The following is an 18,176-nucleotide window of genomic DNA, read 5'->3' as shown; positions in this document are numbered from 1 at the left end:
AAGCAGCTAATGATCACAGTTCCAGATCCAGAATCTGTGGAAAGCAAAGCCACGTATCATCACAGCAAGCACTAGAGTTTAAACACAGGCACTCAGTTTCAGGTTTGTTGTGCTTATTTCTCATAGGCGACAAACTCTTAACTCTTCATGTTGCAAAATACAATTTCAATGTCAGTTTTGAAACTTTTCCACCTGGAGAAGAAGAATTGACCAGAATCATTCCATTCTTTTTAGGGATTTCTGATTGCATCAAAAATGCCCATACGCTTTCAAAGATTAAAAGAGACATTTTCAGAGGTGACCATGAGATGCAGAGCAGAGCTGACTTCTCTTTGACAATCCCTTGCTGAGTTTGAGTAAAGTATCTTCTTTTTTTTTTTCTTAGTACCTTGACAGTGAGATAAATACTAAATACATTTTGTCTGTACTACAACCTACTGTTGCACACAGAACAAAAAAAACATGTTACAAAGACTGGGCACCACCAGGTCGTAGGGAGACTAGGAAAGATGGCTGGAGAAAATGAAAGGAGAAGAGTGGTTAATCCGTAATCTCATATTAGCAAAAGGTATCACATGGAAAACATGCCCGATGGCTAAGTCAGTCCCCTTTTCCCAGCTACACTGACCTTGCCCTAGCAAGGAGCATCATGCCTCCTGTCAGACATGGCATTCAGTGGTAGGAAAACTCCTAAGGGGGCACTGCCACCAGCTGTGTGGAAACAGAGGACTTGCTCCACAGCTTCTTCCCAAATAATGCATCTACCCTGAACTGCACCGCTTTCTATTTGAAGCTCCAGCCTAACACTAACAAGATTCCATCAGGTGCTGCTGAACGTTGGTCTACAGGGTGTGTCCTTCGAAAGTGCTTCAATATGGCATTATATATGACAACTGCTGGACAAATTTGTCCACAGAAGTCAATTCATGAGCATGAGAAGAGAAACCAACCCCCTCTCACCAAATCATTGCTGGAAATGGATGTTGTTGGGGTAGCACAAGCCTTTATAAACAGGAAACAGCTGCTGTCAGAGCTGCATGCAGATGCACCACTAAAGATGTTTCTTTACCACTTTTATCAGGCAGTGTGGAAGACTGGTTTTCACAGTTTGCCTTTAAATTTACATACTGGAATAAAAAAAGTTTAAAAATAGCCATAGGTTTAGAAGCATAAAGGAGACAACAAACTTCTGTCTTCATATTTACACAGCCCTCTATTTAATTCAATCACTGGCATATTTTATCCTTTGTTTAATTTGATCTAAATCTCTGTAACCACATCATCAGTAGCAAAAATAACATAACTTCCATGCTTTATTTTAATCAGTTCTGATCACTGCAAAGCAGCTCTTGCAGTTTGGTCACAGGCAACAAAGTTGCTTTAATTCACAAAAAAGGCTTAACCTTTGGACAACAGATTGTCCATAGAAAAAGTTAAAAGCTTATAAATAAGGAAATCTTCAATAAATTTGAGTTATTCGCACAGTGTTATATCACAAATACTACTGAATACTACAGACACCTGTGCTGGACACATGCACACAACAAAATCAACTACATTAACCATCCAACACACTGGAAATGGCCTCAGTCACAATACTGGTGCAAGTAACAGACCAACCAACTTACAGAGGGTTTTTGACTCAGGAAAGCGTAAAGTTTTAAGAACTGATTTTGTACTAAGTTGGTTCTTTCCCTGCACCAGTGTGACTAGACTTCTACTTCAGCTGCTTTTGCCACCTGCCCCATGACTTGACATTGCCACAAGGCTCCTCTCCCTCTGCCATCTCTTCTCTGCCCAACCACACGACCTTACATCTTCCCTGCAACAGAGTTTTTCTGACAGTCACCTTAAAAATCTGGCCGAAAATTAACTTAAGAATAACTAAAGGGGAAGTGTGACCCTCTTTTGGGGTCCAGAGGCATGGCAGAGGTCAGAATACGATCACAGCATTAGAAAGGCAGGAAGGGAAAATGTGAGATAACACGAGCCATCATCTACACTATTTCAACTAGTCACACGCCACAGAATCCCTCTCGGTTAAGGAGGTTAACTAACCAAAGCCCTGCACCTGCTGTGGTATCTGCTTATTTATACAAGTTGTAAAAATTAACTAAGTAGACAATTACTGGGCCACGGAAGAGATTAATTCTGAAGTCCAGCACAAACAGAGACATGGTTTGGACCTGGTTCTTCTACTTCCCTTACAAGTGTGTCTCTTGGATTATCACCCAGCCATGTTACTAGAGGCTTCCTCCTGCTCATCATTTGCCATCATGAGATGGGGGGACATCATCTCACCAAAATTTAATTGTTTTGGCCAGGATGAGTGACACATGAGTGTTTTCTGAAAAATACTTTGTTGTGGAGTTCCTATTCAGCTTTAGCACCCTACGTACCATACAGAAAGAGTTTTCCTCAGTTTCACAGAGCCAACAACAAGGAAAATTCCCTTGCAAGTCTCAGAAATGCTCAGCAGTGCAGTACAGCTGCTTTTAACTGGGGTTTTCTGCAAACTGCCAGGGACAAACACGCTCTGAAGTTGTGCAGGTGGAGCTTAGCTATCTATAAATAAGAGCACAGTTTGATCTTTGGCTCTGCTGAGGCTGGAGGGCTGCCAAATGTTTCTGGAAACTTGGATGGAACAGAACAAGAACAAATATGATAAAATGAGCTGAGATGGACAATGATTTATAGAGTCAGTGATCATTATTCTGTACTCACAGAGTTTGCACTTTTGGAGCAATCTCTCACTTCTCCATAAACTGCTTTTTCTTACTCGTAAGGCTCTATTGTCTATCATTTAACAGGGACTGCTGAACACAAACCCTGAGCTGCAGCAGTTATGGCATTCACAGCACAGTGCAGCTGATGGAAAAAACCAAGGAGACTGAAAAAAACCTGCACAGAAAAAGAGGTGTTGGCACTGTACAATTTAACCACGAATGTAGGAAAAAACGTGTGCAGAGAAAACAGAGGTTAAAACAATACAAATACAATCTTACTAAACACAGGGCAGAGCACTTGAAGTATTTGTTCTGACAGTCAGTTCCCTAAACAAAGCTCCCTTTTATGACAAGATAACTGTAAAACTTATCAGGAAACTGTGTTCTAGGCTTTTTACTCATCCTTTCCTTTGCTTTGCTGGCGGTGTTAGCACATGATTCTCTTTCACTCTGTGACTTGAGGCAGTCTCGTTAGCACAAAGGTTCTTTGTTGGATTTCAGAACAAGCCTACTTTAATACAGGTTTATATGGCCTTGCTCACCCCTAATCTCACTCCTGCAAAAAGGTTTACATAAGGAGAGGGCAAGCACACATAATTCACTGGAATAACTCCCTGAAAGATTTTCAGAGAAACTAGGGCTTAAAAAAAAGTCGCTCCAGTCATTGTCTGAATAATTAAAAAATCCTAAGAGACCACGAAAGTTTCACCCGTTACTAATCAGTTCTATTTCATAGCACCACTGCAACTTTATCAGTAGCTTAACAAGACCACAAAACTTTTATTTTTACTTACTTCTTCAAATACTTCACTAATTAACTTGCTTAAATTTCTTTCATTTCAAAGAAAAAACACTTTTCTCGTGTCACTTTTACATTAGCAATGCTGTCTTGCACCATATAAGATTTTTTTCTTTCACATACCTGGTATGTACACAAAAGTTGAATGCCTATCCCATTTATTCCTATATAGTACATAAGAGAAGCAGCTTTTCCAACAGTGAAAGTTAAAAACCACAAGTGAGTCTGAAGTTCTTCTGTGATAAATAGTTTATCATAACTAACTTCCAATCATCTGATTTTCTATTTTAGTGCACACTGTAGCCTAATTATTGAGCTAGGAAACATGGCACTTCTTCATTTTCACAAACCCAGCCATGCCTAGTCAGCTTGCTGAAGAGGCACTGTCATCTTACATGTTACATTTCACATAAATGTATTCTATTAAGCACAATTAACATGAGCATTAAAATGTAAAATATTTTTAGGATGTAATCCAAGTGAACTTGTTCAGCATTTCTCCTGGGTACTGAAAATGCAAGAGTTTTGCTTTTTTTTTTTTCTTTTTTTAGTCAAGTGTTTGTGTCCTAGCTTAAGGTGCAAGGTCTGTCAAAGAGTTGTAATGCAGCAACACTTGGATTCCAAATGCAGCCAGAAAATGCATCTTGCATTGAATGCAATATTTAAGAATCTGTTTGTTTACAAGCTGTCAGAAAATTTAGAATCTATAATTTGCTCACAACTTCACATGATTCATTTCGGTTTACAACCCTACAGAAAACTGTTTAATAAGCAAGGTTGCATTGTATCTTATATAAACATTAAGCCAGCAGAAATCTCACGATTGCAGTAACTAAGCTGCAGAATGAACCACAAGAAGCAACTTGGAATTCACGAATTCTCAAAGATACCATCTCTCCCAAATTCTGGAAAAATACCCAAAAATAATAATAATAATAATAATAAAAAAAAAAGTGGTCCATTTGAGTGTGAAGTGCTCTCCCAGCAGCACACCCGCTCTGTCAACTACAGCTTTTATGAAGAGGTGTCTTTCTCAGGTCAGAATTTATTTTTTTTTCCACTAATCAGACTGTAGAGCAGCATCTTTTAGTAGGCTAATAACAGCAGTAGGATTTCAGTCCAAAACCATATACACCAAAACCCTCAACCTCTGTCTGAAGCAAAGAATGACATGTTTACATGCTCCTTCCCTGCACTACCACCCCAAACCTAGAAAGACTATCTACCAGCACATGCTGAAACAGGAGCCATATGGAAGAAATAGCACTGTGACTACTAATTGTGCAAGTTGAGGAGACTTGCAGCATCCCAGGATGTTAAATTGTAGGAGCCAAAATCCCTCAGTGATTCCAGGTCTGTAACTGTGAGGATACAATACTGCACTCCACATTTACTGCATGCCCCGAATTCATCACGTCCATACACTACTTTGGGAGCCACACAGAAAACAGATGCACTGTGTTCTGCACCGTTTTGGAGCCTGACAATTTCTACATACTGGTAAATGTGGATGGCATGGCTAAATCCCAGCTTCCAGATAATCTATTTTTGGCCTGTTCTTTGTCAAAGATTCATCCATCAAGAACTACGCCAGTAAACACTTTCTAATATTCCATATGAGGGGAAGAAGGGGCTTAATCTCAAACTCTGTTTAGGAGAAACACTGATATCCAACCTCCCATTAGCCAACTTGAGCTGACTCTGTAAGCCTCCTCCAACGCCAGCAGGAAAAAAAGCAAGGACAACACTTGTATGCCTCTTACATCTCATCCTATTCCAATTAACGAATGTGGCCAGCCTTCCTGGAAGTGAAAACGAAACTGAAGTTTTGAGTCCAGGAGTATTGCAGCTGTTCATTTACCCTACAGCAACCTCTCAAAACCAGTCACTTGATATTCTCCTCTCTTATTCTACTATTAGAAAGGCATTTTCACCAGTCTAATAAAGTTCTGCATATCGAACAAGGGCCCACTAACTTAGAATCGTGCAAAAATTTATCCTGTGCAGCAAATGATTTGCCCCTCTTCTTTCCCATAAAGATAACCTCTTTGAATTTAAAAAAAAAAAAAGAAAAAAGGAAAAAGCAAGAGAAGCAACATGAACTATAAGGCTCAAGGGAATAATTCGTTTTCTTACCACTTCATCTTCAGTCCAACACTTCTCAATCAGTTTTGGCACAGGTTTCCTCACCAAGCGCTGCAGGGCTTTTCCAGCATCATAGTTACTTTCATGCAGCTAAAAAATAAAGACAACAAACAGATCATTCGATGGAATTAGCAGTGATCTGATATTGAAGAACCACCACTGAAGGATGACAAATGAGATGTTCTATGCCTAATTATTTTTACTGTTGATATAGGAAGTGAAATTTAAATAACCTGAAGGGTAATTGGAGTTTTATTAGTAGAAAAAATAGCATTAAACCAAGTATGTTTTCCCCTTCCTCCCTAAACTTCTCCCAGATAATGTCTGAACCCATAAAGCACTGAAGATTCTTCTGGTTAACTTTAAAAAAATATTTTTAACGTTAGAAATTCCAAGGAAAATTTTAAAAAGCTCCAACAAAATATTTTTCAAAAGGAGTTGTATTTTAAGCAGCATATTTTTTTTCAGATTAGTAAAATCATCTGGAAAAACTAATATACAAGAGGGATTGCAAGCCATGGGATGTCAAGTTTACTCATCCAGGAAAATCTCTTTATTTTTATTGCACTGCAAAGATAACCATGTTGATGGAAAATAAGTATGGAAAGAAATAAAACCTCTACAGATGGCTGTAAGAGTACATAAAAGCAACTAGGTATGTCTAGGTTCACATCACTGTTTCAGCTGGTCACAGCCTACAGTGTACCTTATTTTCTACTACAAATTCAGTAACTATGTGATCAAAAGCTATCTGAAGTAGGTAGTAGACATTCAAATCAGGGTGAGGCAGAAAAACAACTACATGGAAAAAAAAAAAATCAACAATGAACCCATGAGAACCTCCAGCTCTTAACTCTTGGTAGAAAACATTCAGCACACTGCAGATTTATAGCCTGTCCTATCTTCCAAGTACAGTGGGATTTGAAGAACTGAAGGGCTAGTCAGGAGCCTGCTCTACGTCTTCTGAAAATGATCTAAAAGAAAAAGAAATTTTACTGGGATGACAAAAACTGAATTATCTTCCTACACTCAAAAGGGAGAACGATTTGCACAAAACTTGCCTACACAGACAAGAGGCAGTTTTTCTAAACAAGGTGCTGTCCTGGTTTCAGTTGGGACCCAACTAGTTTTAGTTTTTCATATCCAGAGTAGCTCCGTGTTTGGAATTTACTCCGAGATTTGTTACGAGAAGAATGTTGACAGCACACTGATGTTTATCACTGGTGCTGAGACACCAAGGACCTTTCAGCTTGCCGTGTTTTTGCCAGTGTGCAGGAGCACAGCAGGCTGGGGGGGAGCGTGGGACAAAAGGCCCACAACTGCCCTGATGATTTGAACTGACTTAGGACTGAGGGCCAAATTGGCCAAGGGAGTGTTCCATACCATGCAACATCATGCCCAGTATAAAAAGGAGGGCTGACTGGGAAGTTTGGAATTCTTTCTGTCTTCTGAGGGACTCTCTTGGGTCTCTTCTAGGTCTCCCGGAGTGCTCTCTCTCTCTCTTTTTGGACCTCTCACTCGTTTAGTGCCGCAGTGTCGGGACTTCTCTGTTTCGGAATCGCTTGCTGGGACTGGCACAGGCGTTGGGCACCGGGTGGTGAGCAATTACACTGTGCATCACTTGTTTGTATATATTATTATCATTATATACATATATTTTTATCATTATTACCATTTTATTCTTATCTCAACCCATGAGTCTCCTTCCCTTTTCCGTTTCAATTCTCTTTCCCTTTCCCGAGGACATAGGGGAGGGTGAGTGGGCAGCTGTGTGGCATTGAGCTGCCAGCCAGGTTAAACCACAACAGGTCCTAAGCAAACTAAAGCTCCAAAGCTGTTGGATAACATCACAGAATTTTACAGACTCTCAAAAGTTTCTTTACAATAGGGACAATCAAAATATGACACTGTATATTATCTCCAGTTTTTCATTCCTACCCAGAATTATCCCAAGCCATCTGCATCCCACTCTCTAGAAGCATCCTTGCTGCTAGACCTACACTTCATCACTCTCAGAAAACATATCAAGTACTGTAATTCTTGAACTTTTCCCAAGACTGATGAACTGAACAAGGATCAAGATACAATTACTGAACAATGATAAGATATTAACTACTTTGACACTATTAATATGAAGTTATAACAAAACCTGACTATAAGAAGGAAAAAAATTCTCATTTTTCTTATGTCAAAAGGCTCAAATTTTAGAACAGAATTCTGGTTCAAATAAAAATAGCAAGATCAGTTTCTTAATGCTGCTCACTTTAGCTATTTGTATCTCTCAACCAGTTCATAAGTACCAGTTACATACATTTGACAATCGTCAGAGCACTTCTACCCTTGGGGTGCCTCCTAACAATCCTAACAACACTGGGGTTTGTTGTGTTTTTTTGTTTTTTTGTTTTTTTTTTTTTTTTACTGCTCCTTTTGTCTGGTCTTGACTCAGACTGTAAGCTCTTTGGTGCAAAAGAATGCTCTGCATTCATACAGCATCCAGTAGCATGATTTAGAGACTTTTAAAAGCTTTAAGTAAATTACTCAAATTTATTTCTGTTAAGTAGGTCTAAGTGATTTCTACGAAGAAATAAAGGCAGACATCAGAATCAAGATAGAAGGCAAGGGAAAAAGCAAATTACAGAAAATGTTTTTAGAGAGACAATAATAAAAATCAGTTTCCACTGAAAGCCAGCTTTGTACAGTTCTCCCAGTAAATACTCTATGAAAGGTTTGTGCACTGACTTTTCAAAGCCACCACAGAACTTACAGAACAAATAAAGTCAAAAGGCAACTTAGATTGCTATCATGACATTTACAGCAAAATACAGACACGCGTGCATCCGTACGTGGGCGTGTGTGTACGTTACTATGTGTTTCTTTAAAGCCAAACACTGTTGAATCTAGGTTTTAGCTAGGACAAGCCCACTGTAAGAAAACGAGCATGGGCTCCAGAGCCATGATACTTCTGCAAATGACAGGGCAGAATATTCAACAAGTCTTCAAGAGCTGCAGCAGAACTTGCCAAAAGCTCTGCACTCTGTACAGGACTCATGCAGCTGTGAAAAGAAAGCACATCTGTAAGACCTGGTACGAAGCAGTCTTCACTTCCTGGCTTTTATCAACTCAGGTTTTAAATAGCTTGTGCATCTGTAAATACACTGCTTTTTAATAAAGCAGAGAACACTTTCAATAAAAATATCATAAATGGACAAGGAATTTCAGAGAACAAGTGCCTATTTCTCACACAACTGTGGTCTATCATACTGGAGCACTTTATGAAGTGGTGGATTTTGGATACCCCATACCATGCCACGCCATCTTCCCATCTATTTTATTAGCATGTCAGTTTTCTGGTCATGAATGCCACAGAAGATTGTGACAGGCTATAAAGCCAATCCATATGCAGTACAAAGCACACCAGAAATTACTTTTTCTTTAGTAAACTCCCTGCACATGAACCTCAGTGTATTAAACAAAACAGCTAATTTATTCCATTTGCTGCTGAAATTTCGGTTCCATATAATTTTGAGCCAGCCTGTAACACCTGAAGAGTCAAAATTCCAGAAAACAATTTGATCAACGATTGTTTCTTAACATTTCAAACAGGTGGTCTGAAGTCCAAAAATGCAGAGGACCAGTTAGCTATACGAGCAGAACCACACAACCTTCTGGAAAATCAGGCCACTCAAAAGTCATACTGCATAGCTCCTATTGACAGGGATGAACATGTTAGCTGCGTTAAAGAAGAAATTAGAACATTATGGGTTACACTTGACACGAATTGGCTTGAGTCTTCTATTATCAGTAGGAATAGATCTCAAACTGATGAAGGTCTTATCTTAAAGGTTTTTTCCAACCTAAACGATTCCATGATTCTAAGGTGGTCTTCCACCTCCACCAAGTTTTGGAGGCATTCAAAACTTATTTACACTTGAGGGACTTTTAAAGAAAGTAAAGTACTCCTAAAAATAAAAGGTCACTACTGGGCAAGGAACTCTGATCATTACCTGCAATGTGTTTTTAGAACAAACAGTAATGTTCCCTTAACTGGCAGCCTGAACATTTTTTTTTTTTTTTCCCTTACCAACAATTTAAACTAACAATAGCATACAGGGCGTTACTGCAGTAAAACAGCCACTCGGCTAATATAACGAGAACAAGAAAAAAAACCAAGTCAGGGTGGTTTTCTATTCACTCTCAGCTTTCTATATGGCACCTAGAGGGAAGGTATAGATATTCTGTGCAATAATTCTAACTATCTGTACCTTTTGCAGAGTAACCTTAGAAAACATCCAGAAATCATTTCCTCCCCAACACCCTTCTTCAGCTGATCTGTGCCAGCTACTGCTACGAGAGGCATTAACGAATCGGAGCCCCCAAGAGCACCTCCCGCTGCTGTAAGTCAGGGAGATGCATTATCCGAGATCACTTAGTGGAAACCTTCACTTTCAAACCTGTCTCTCCAGGTGAAATTTCCCAATGTACCACAGAACAACAGCTTGTAAACCTGCCTCTGCTGACTACGTCAGTGTCAGCCCATCTTACATAAGCCACGAGTCAAACGATAAGAGCATAAAGCCAGACTCGCAGTGCCAGTGCTCAATGCCAATACTCAAACACCACCTCTGACTTCAAACTTGTTTTTTTAAGACTCCTGTGGTATGCAATAGCTACTTGAAGGTATGAAAATAAGATGTTGTCTTTTCTACTGGGTACACATTAGTTTTTCCCCTTGTTTGTACTCCAGCACTGGGAACAGATCCATCTTAAAGAAAAAAGGACTGTTTGTTTTGCCAGCTCACCTCGCAAATGCTGTTTTCTGTGCGTGCCACTACCTAAAAGACTTTTCACTTAGGAAATCTGACAGTGTTGAAGAGAATAGTGCTTCTGTTTCTTTTCCCTCTTTGCTCCCTCCGAAAACATGCAGTAATGCCAAAGCCTCTTTGTAACTTGGAGGGCATCTTTACTTTGCCTCAAGGACAACACATGTTTTTCCCTGGCAGCCCTATTGCCCAAGCAGTTCAATCTACAAAAAAAAAAATAAATCAGGCAAGCTCAGAAAGAATGGACTGGTCTAACAGGCAACTACTCTGGTTGCTGAAAAATAGAGGAGTTCATAGGCCATTAGAACTGTCTCAAACCATCAGCAGAAAATACAAGCATTAACTTTTACCAAGTAATTACATTAATAACAATCACAAAACCCTTAAGCACAGACATAAAAGAAGAGTCATATAACAGAAAAGACAAAGATGTGAAAGCAAGAGACCTCATACAGGTTTAGAGTCTCCTGAAAAATGTTACTTCTAGCAAGCGTGAAAAAAAAAAGCTTTAAGGATAATGCAGCAAAAAGTAAAAATATTTTTTTTAAGTGCCAAAGTTAAATTTACTTATTTCAATCAGGCTTGTTCTCTGTGTCATTTAATGTATATATAAGCACTTTATTGGCAAGCAACTCGAACATATAAATAATCACTAATGATGACTGCCTATGGTTTCATTAACTTCTGGTTGAACTTTTCAAGGTATCACTATAAACACCAGATTACTATCCTGTCATCTGGAGAGTCACCATTTTGAGCATCAAGTCTGCCATCTGAACGTCACTCTATGTATACAACTGCAACAAAAGGAATCAACACAAATGTATTTACACTTTGAAACAGAAAATACAACCACTTCTGCATCACTGGACAGGATTTTAAAGAAAAATTCTGAAATGTGCACATGTCCAAAACCCTCATTTCTATCACAACAGTCATTAACCACCGCTAGATCACAGGCAAGCCTTATTACCACAAGGTCTGCACATGACCACAAGGTTCCAAGTTTCTACTACAGCTTCTCAGCAGAGCTGCCATTTTCTGTCTGCGTGATGTTGCACATAAATTCTCCTTTTGGCATGGCTCAGCTGTCAGGCACCTCTGTTCTGTAATGAACCCATGAATTACATCTTGCAGCTCTGACATCTCTGGTCTTGCTCATCAAAATATTGTTCTTCAATTGTAATTTATAACTTAATTTAAATGTCCCTTTTACTGTGACCTTTTTAGATCAGAATGGCATTGCATCTGGCAGCTTCTACTTCAGCAAGGCATCCTTTTGCAATTACAGTCATTATGATCTCTGTTGAAAAGCCCCTCTGAGCTGGGCTGCATTCAGGCTACAATATTAAATAATTGCAGTCCATTAAGAACACTGCTAGATTCCAGAGTCGTCTTCTCTAAGGAAAAATTGACAAAGTAGTACTGAACTACTTTCAAATCTACCCAGAAAAGCCAATGAAAGCAGAAGGGCTTGTTCAGCTGCAACACGCTTTTGTGGGGATGCAGTCATGTCCAGCATTTATAGGATAGCACTGGAATTCAGGAGTTCTCCCGGTTGGAGTGCTAGCTCTTGCACTGAACGATCACTGGTCATGGACACATCAGATCACTTGTCAGGGCACAGAGACATAGAGCCTGACCTGTCAAACTCGAGGGAAATATCACCAATATTGCAAGTGCATTTTATAACTCGAGTAATACAAACGGGTCAAAAGAAATTTTTCACTGCTGCCAATCAAGATACTACAGTGGAACTGTAAAAGACAACGGAATTTGCCTGGTATTGCACTGATAACTACACAAAATCCCTATTTAAGCACAGTTATTGTCATCCATGCAGGCTTAAGAACACTGCCATTATTAATGAGGGATTTGCTCCTCTCACCGAAGGGGACAATGGTCAAGATCCTCAGTAGCTCTGTAAAACTGCAGCATGTTTAAGAAGGTAGAAAACACAGAGGAGAGAGAAGGAAAAAGACAACACAGAAAACAAAAAGCAGAACGAGAATTACTGCCATGTGGCTTCAGTAGGTAGGTGTTTTGGTGTAATTACTCTAATCCCAGCACCAAAATTAACACAAAATATAATTCACTTCTTTCAGTAGCAGAGCTGACAAATTTCAGTTTGATGCAGATACTCTTCATAGTTATGGGCATCTTGCCCTACTATCAAATGCAATATCTTCCATAGCAAATATTAGGTGAAACAGCAAAATCTATGTTCAGATTTGCAGCATTCTTTGAAGTGCTCATCCTCCAAAATTGCAAGATTTGATTTTTATCAACTGTGTCTGATACCCAACAAGACACTAGCCCCAAATGCCCTTTAATTCCAGGAATTTCCTTCCTCCTCCTCTTTGAAATTCTACCTTCTTCCCACCTGCTGTAACACATTAAACTATCTGGATCAGAGAAAAAAAAAAATATACTGCCCTCGCAGACAACAGAACTACTTTGCCGAGCTCCCTCTGGTGCCCAAGGACCACAGAACCTTGAACCAATCAAGACCTAAACTATCCAACACAAAAGACTCTGCCCAACCATCTAGTTTTGCCAACACGCTGTCACAGCTAACTGGCAAGTTTTGATTTATAACCAGTTGACACAGCTAACGAAAAGAGGTGACAAAAACCAGTAAGCTACTTCAAGAGAAAATCATTACCAGTTCTGGTTTTTTAAATATCTGATCTGTTGTACCTGACAGCTTGAAAATATAGAAATCTGTCCTCACTGGTTTGGGGGAAAAAGAAAAAAAAAAGGCAACTTCCATCTCATCCCCCCCCCCCGTTCTAATCTATTTTAAGCTTTTAAATAACTCTAATTGCTAAAGTGATCTAAGATGCTAATGATGGAGATTAAGAAGCCAGATGCTTGTGTTACATCCACTTTTCACACACTGGCACTGCCAGGGCTCTGCTGAACAGCTCAAAATACAGTTGCAAACCACAGCACAGTGGAGGGAGCTAACTGTGCCAGCTGGTTTTGTGGGTTGGTACAACAGGCATGGCTAGTGCTCCACAAGCATGCAGGGCAAGAACTTGCCAAGTACCTGCAAAACTTGCAACAGCATTAAAAAAAACATTCAAAAAAAATATTTTATTTAATCCAAAACAATTTTTACAAGTAACCATGGCAGTCTTTTTGGCCCTTTTTATCTGCCTCTTTCAACATTCCTGACTCATCTTACAAATAAAATGCTGAAGTTTTTCCCTGAAGAACAATGATAAGGATGAATGAAAATTCAAAGTGGCAAAATTGTCTTAAGCACTATAAGTGGCTTCGTTTTCCAACATGCCCAGGCAGACAGTGATGGCCCCTGCAGTGTTATGCTACCTCATTTGAACCAGAGTAGCTGTTAATTAAAATTCATCCAAAAGGAAGGCTAGTAATAATAAGAAATGCTAACATATATTTAAATAATTTTTTATGCTTTCAACATTGTCTGTAGTTAATGAACAAGAAAATCTGGTCTAAGGGCAAGTTAAAACAGGGAGTAATTTGTCTGGGTGACATCTTACTTCGAACTGAATTTCCTTAAACTGATATTACACTGTCATGTTTGTCACTCATAATGACATGTTCTCATGTAATAGCGTGTTACGAGAAGTCAGAACAACGCTATTAGTAAAGAGAGATTTATACAATATTAGCATATGATTGTTTTGTCTTTCTTCCATGTAGTACATGCAAGCTGAAGTGGTGGTATTTTCTTACCATATGAGGATAGAGTTGCTGGCTCTTCAATTTCCCCAGCAAAAATAACACACATACCAAAATGAAGAAAAAACTCTTGAGATTCACCCTTACACACTGAGTTTGCACGCTGCCATTTGCAGGGTCTGCTGTTTTACATAACTCACACTCACCCTTGAATCAGAACAACGAGTAAGGCACAATACTGAGAATTAATCACTATTCTGGGACTTTTTTAAAACTGAGAACAAAGAAGTAATTTAACTCCTTCTTGACGTGGATTCTCTGAGAACTGTGGAAACTCTGAACAGTAGGCATAGGTCAAAAGCAGCAAAAGATAAGAGCGGTCACGGGTTTCTGGCTTTGTATCAGTATGGAGCACAAAAAGGATCTTAAAGCAGATCTGATACTAAATCAGAGGTCTGGAGGAGAGAGGCAAATAAATGAGAGGAGGGGAAGAAACTACACCAAGATGTACCCCAGTTCTTACCCCACAGCACTTGCCAACAGTGTCAACTATGTCTATGCCAAATGATTGCCATGACAACCCTTCCACGGATTGTCAGATCCAGGGCATCAGTTTTCTACCACAGAGCAGGATGAACTTTCTGAGCATATTTTTTTCCTAACTTATTTGTCAGCCGCTTCTGCTCTCCAACATAACTACTATGGTATTAAACACTTAGTTTGAGGGTATTAGTAAAAATTAACCTGGAGGAAGTGACAGACTCACTGATCAGTTATCGCTTTGCAATTTAAATTGCAGAAGTGATATAGGTGGCTCTGGATATTAAAAGAAGGGCTCCTCCGATTACATTTTAATGCAAACACTCCTTTAGATTCTTAAGGAGCAAAACAAAAACTACTCCACTGATCCACACGCCATCGAAAAGAGCCTTCCCAGGGCTGAAGTATAATTTTAAAACATGGCCCTTAAGGTGATGCCTGTAAGTTTTCTGGTATTCTTTGTTAATCTTATCTTTAATGCTTCCTCATCTGAGAGTTTAAGACAAAACTCAATGTCATTTCTGCTCTTCAGACTATTTAAACTTCTATTAGTTTTTTTCATAGGTCAATACTGAACTGCATGGGAAAAACAAACTGAGTTGTCTGACACTGCAAGCCACAGTTCAGTAATGTGCTTAAATGTTCTGGCATTGCATGTTAGCTTAAAAGTATAACATGGACAAGAAGAATGTTATTTCTAACAAGCACTAGGATCATACTTTTGAGAAGTTCGCAGTCCCACAACCAAGGAACACTAAAGTATTGAACTTCCTATGTCCAAGAGGAGTTTTGCAAAACCTAATGCCAGAACTGAAGTCTTGAGACATCAGGAGAACAAGGACACAAAGAAACAAATAATAGTTTCACCTGCCTGTCAGAACATGCTTGAATTTGATCCTTCCACAGAACTTAACTGCAGGGTTGTCCTTATTTTCAATTGAAAACTAGAACTTCTCCCCATGCTCCACATAAATATTACAGATGGACCAGGTTACCCACCAATTGCATGTGTTACAGGAGAATTTATCCACAACTAAAACATATTTTTAAAAAATACAAGACTTTCTTCCTTCTACAGAAGAACAAAACAGTGTGTCAGACGCTTTCCCGCACTGAACGTGTCATCAGAGTGGGCAATGCACCTGCAAGTAAAGAATGCTAAGCAAAATAAGATAGTTAATTAAACTAGCCTGACTGCAAAAGTGAATTAATTCTAAGGTTTTCCATTTATTCCCAAATTTCAATTAGCTTACAATAGTAAAAAAAAAACACACCACCACAAAACCCACCCCAAAACACACAACCTACAACTGGCTGATTAAGACCTGGCTCTCCTGCATGATTTTCTTACTAAGGATCTCCACAGGTATCTTGTAAATAGAGTGTTTTGAGCAGCTTTTTGATGGTATTCCGATTATTAAAAAGTGATGCCTATCCACACTGAAAGTCCAAAAGCACTAAAAAGGCAAAGTGCATTGCTACTGAGTATTAATATTAAACTTTCACATCAACCATGCTGGCTCTCAGAATGCGATAACGTTGTCAACAGTGACTCAAAACAAGGTTTGGGAGTAACTCAAATTAGCATTTCTGTTTCCCTCTTCACTTATTAGGAAGAGTTCTGTCTCGAAGCAATGTGGTTCTCCAGTTCACAAGATAGGAGGAGCTGGGTAGCCATAAAAAAATTAACAAGTCTCCATCACCCACGATCTCACCAACAAAAATGGCTTCATGGATTATAAAACTGAAAAAAAAAAAATGTATTGAATACACATTTTCATTTTACATGGCTAATATTTTAAGGTCTAATGCATCAAGCCTTTGTTCATCAATACTTAAAAAAAAGCACAAAAACCAGTTTTAGAAAGTCAGCAAAATTCAGCGACCTGTTCTACAGTAGCGTAGCAAAAAAGCTCCTCTCTACCTAAAAATACTGTGGTGAAAGCCTTTTAAGGAACTAATATGCCCTCCTCCATACCTCTCAGGATGACAGCCAACATCATCAGGAGGGCAAAGAACACCAAATGAAAACTTTATTTCCTTCCTAAGGGTGACAATGACAAACGTGGCATCAAATCCCAATAGCCAAAGGAGCAGGAGTTGAAGTTTACCTGGAACACTAAGTGAAAAATCATTTCAATGAGCTGATATATATGTTGCATTGTGCCTTCGATGATCTTCGTTTCTATCTAGTGTAATTAACAATAAATCATTCTGGGGGCTACAGCATCTGTTATTACATAAATAAAACACTAGCAGAGGAGCTTGTCAAGACTGATTTATACGAAGTGCTGCTCTGAAGTTTATTGGATTTCCATAACAAGAAATCACATCGTAACAATTTTTTCTACATTAATCTTCCACGTTGCATATGATAATTTGTAAACAAAAACACAACTTAGTGCAGAGTAAGATTCTCACAAATTATTTATCAGAGAAATCTGATATGTTTTAAATACATGGTGAACAGAAAGATAAAAAGGGCACCATTTTGTCAGGATAACAAGTTACCTATCTGAACTAGTTTAAGTTAGTTAAAAAAGCAGGCTGTCAGAAATAAGTCCAAGTTTCTTAAAATATCCCACCTGATAGAACTATCATTCATAAGAAAACACTTTTCTAGAAAAATTCAAAGCGAAAAAGGAAAGCATCTTCACTGGTTTCTAAAAATGGCGATGAGCAGTATTAGTACACAGAGCAGATTTTTGAAGCATGAATAAATCAGACATCACAGGAGCCTAAAGACTTTTAAGAGTCATTAAGGTCAAATCTTGCAGACTGTTTTCTTGGAAGTACAACAGCCCACGTTCAGGCAGACTAATGGGAACTACACTGTGTCAATACCGGGCTGAAAACCAGCCTCGAGAGGAACAGAGGACTTGCACCACAATCCCTACAAAAGAGAAACTTCAGCAAAGTTGCAGTAAATGAGACGATTACAAGAAGACTACAGGGTAAGTCTTACAGCTATACATTAAGGTGTCATACTGAGGGTACGGGAAAGTCACGACAACAGCAGTCAAAAATACTATACACAAAGATGATTCTTAAGAGGATAAATTAAGAATTTGTATAGTGCTTTTATTTCAGAAGTGTGAAACCCTCCCACATTCAGAAAACAAAACAGCGATGATTTTCTAAAATAGATGTGCACTTCAAATACAAAAAGAAAAGAATCAGAAGAACAGAAACAAAATACTTTGGGACTAATGTAAGTCTCAGAAGCAAGAAGTCTACAAGTGCAACTACAGGCTCCTTACACTCCCAAGCGATTAAAGGGGGTAATTAAAGTAGATAGCGAAGCAGTGAAGTTAAATGAACTTTCTGCATTAGTCTTTTGTTACAGACAACAAGGGGAAAGAAATTTCAATTCCAAAAGCTCTTTGATGATTATTGGCCTTAACAGAGATTTAAGTCTCTAAGAATGATGTTAGGGAGCAGAGTAGTAAGCCGCCAGAATCAGATGGCATCCATCCCAAGAGA

General features: G+C 38.9%; 1 protein-coding gene across 1 annotated transcript in view; it reads right to left on the bottom strand.

The window, feature by feature from the left end:
* RERE (arginine-glutamic acid dipeptide repeats) overlaps positions 1–18,176 on the bottom strand; it is a 169,728-nt gene that overhangs the window by 72,313 nt on the left and 79,239 nt on the right. Inside the window, exon 9 of the mRNA XM_086625526.1 lies at positions 5,662–5,760. Within this exon, the coding sequence (XP_086481652.1) occupies positions 5,662–5,760 (99 nt within the window). The remainder of the gene's footprint in view (positions 1–5,661; positions 5,761–18,176) is intronic.

Source organism: Tauraco erythrolophus, chromosome 23, assembly GCF_009769465.1.
Source record: "Tauraco erythrolophus isolate bTauEry1 chromosome 23, bTauEry1.pri, whole genome shotgun sequence".
Taxonomy (NCBI): domain Eukaryota; kingdom Metazoa; phylum Chordata; class Aves; order Musophagiformes; family Musophagidae; genus Tauraco; species Tauraco erythrolophus.
Note: the sequence above shows the minus strand (reverse complement) of the source record. Positions and strands in the feature narration are given on the sequence as shown.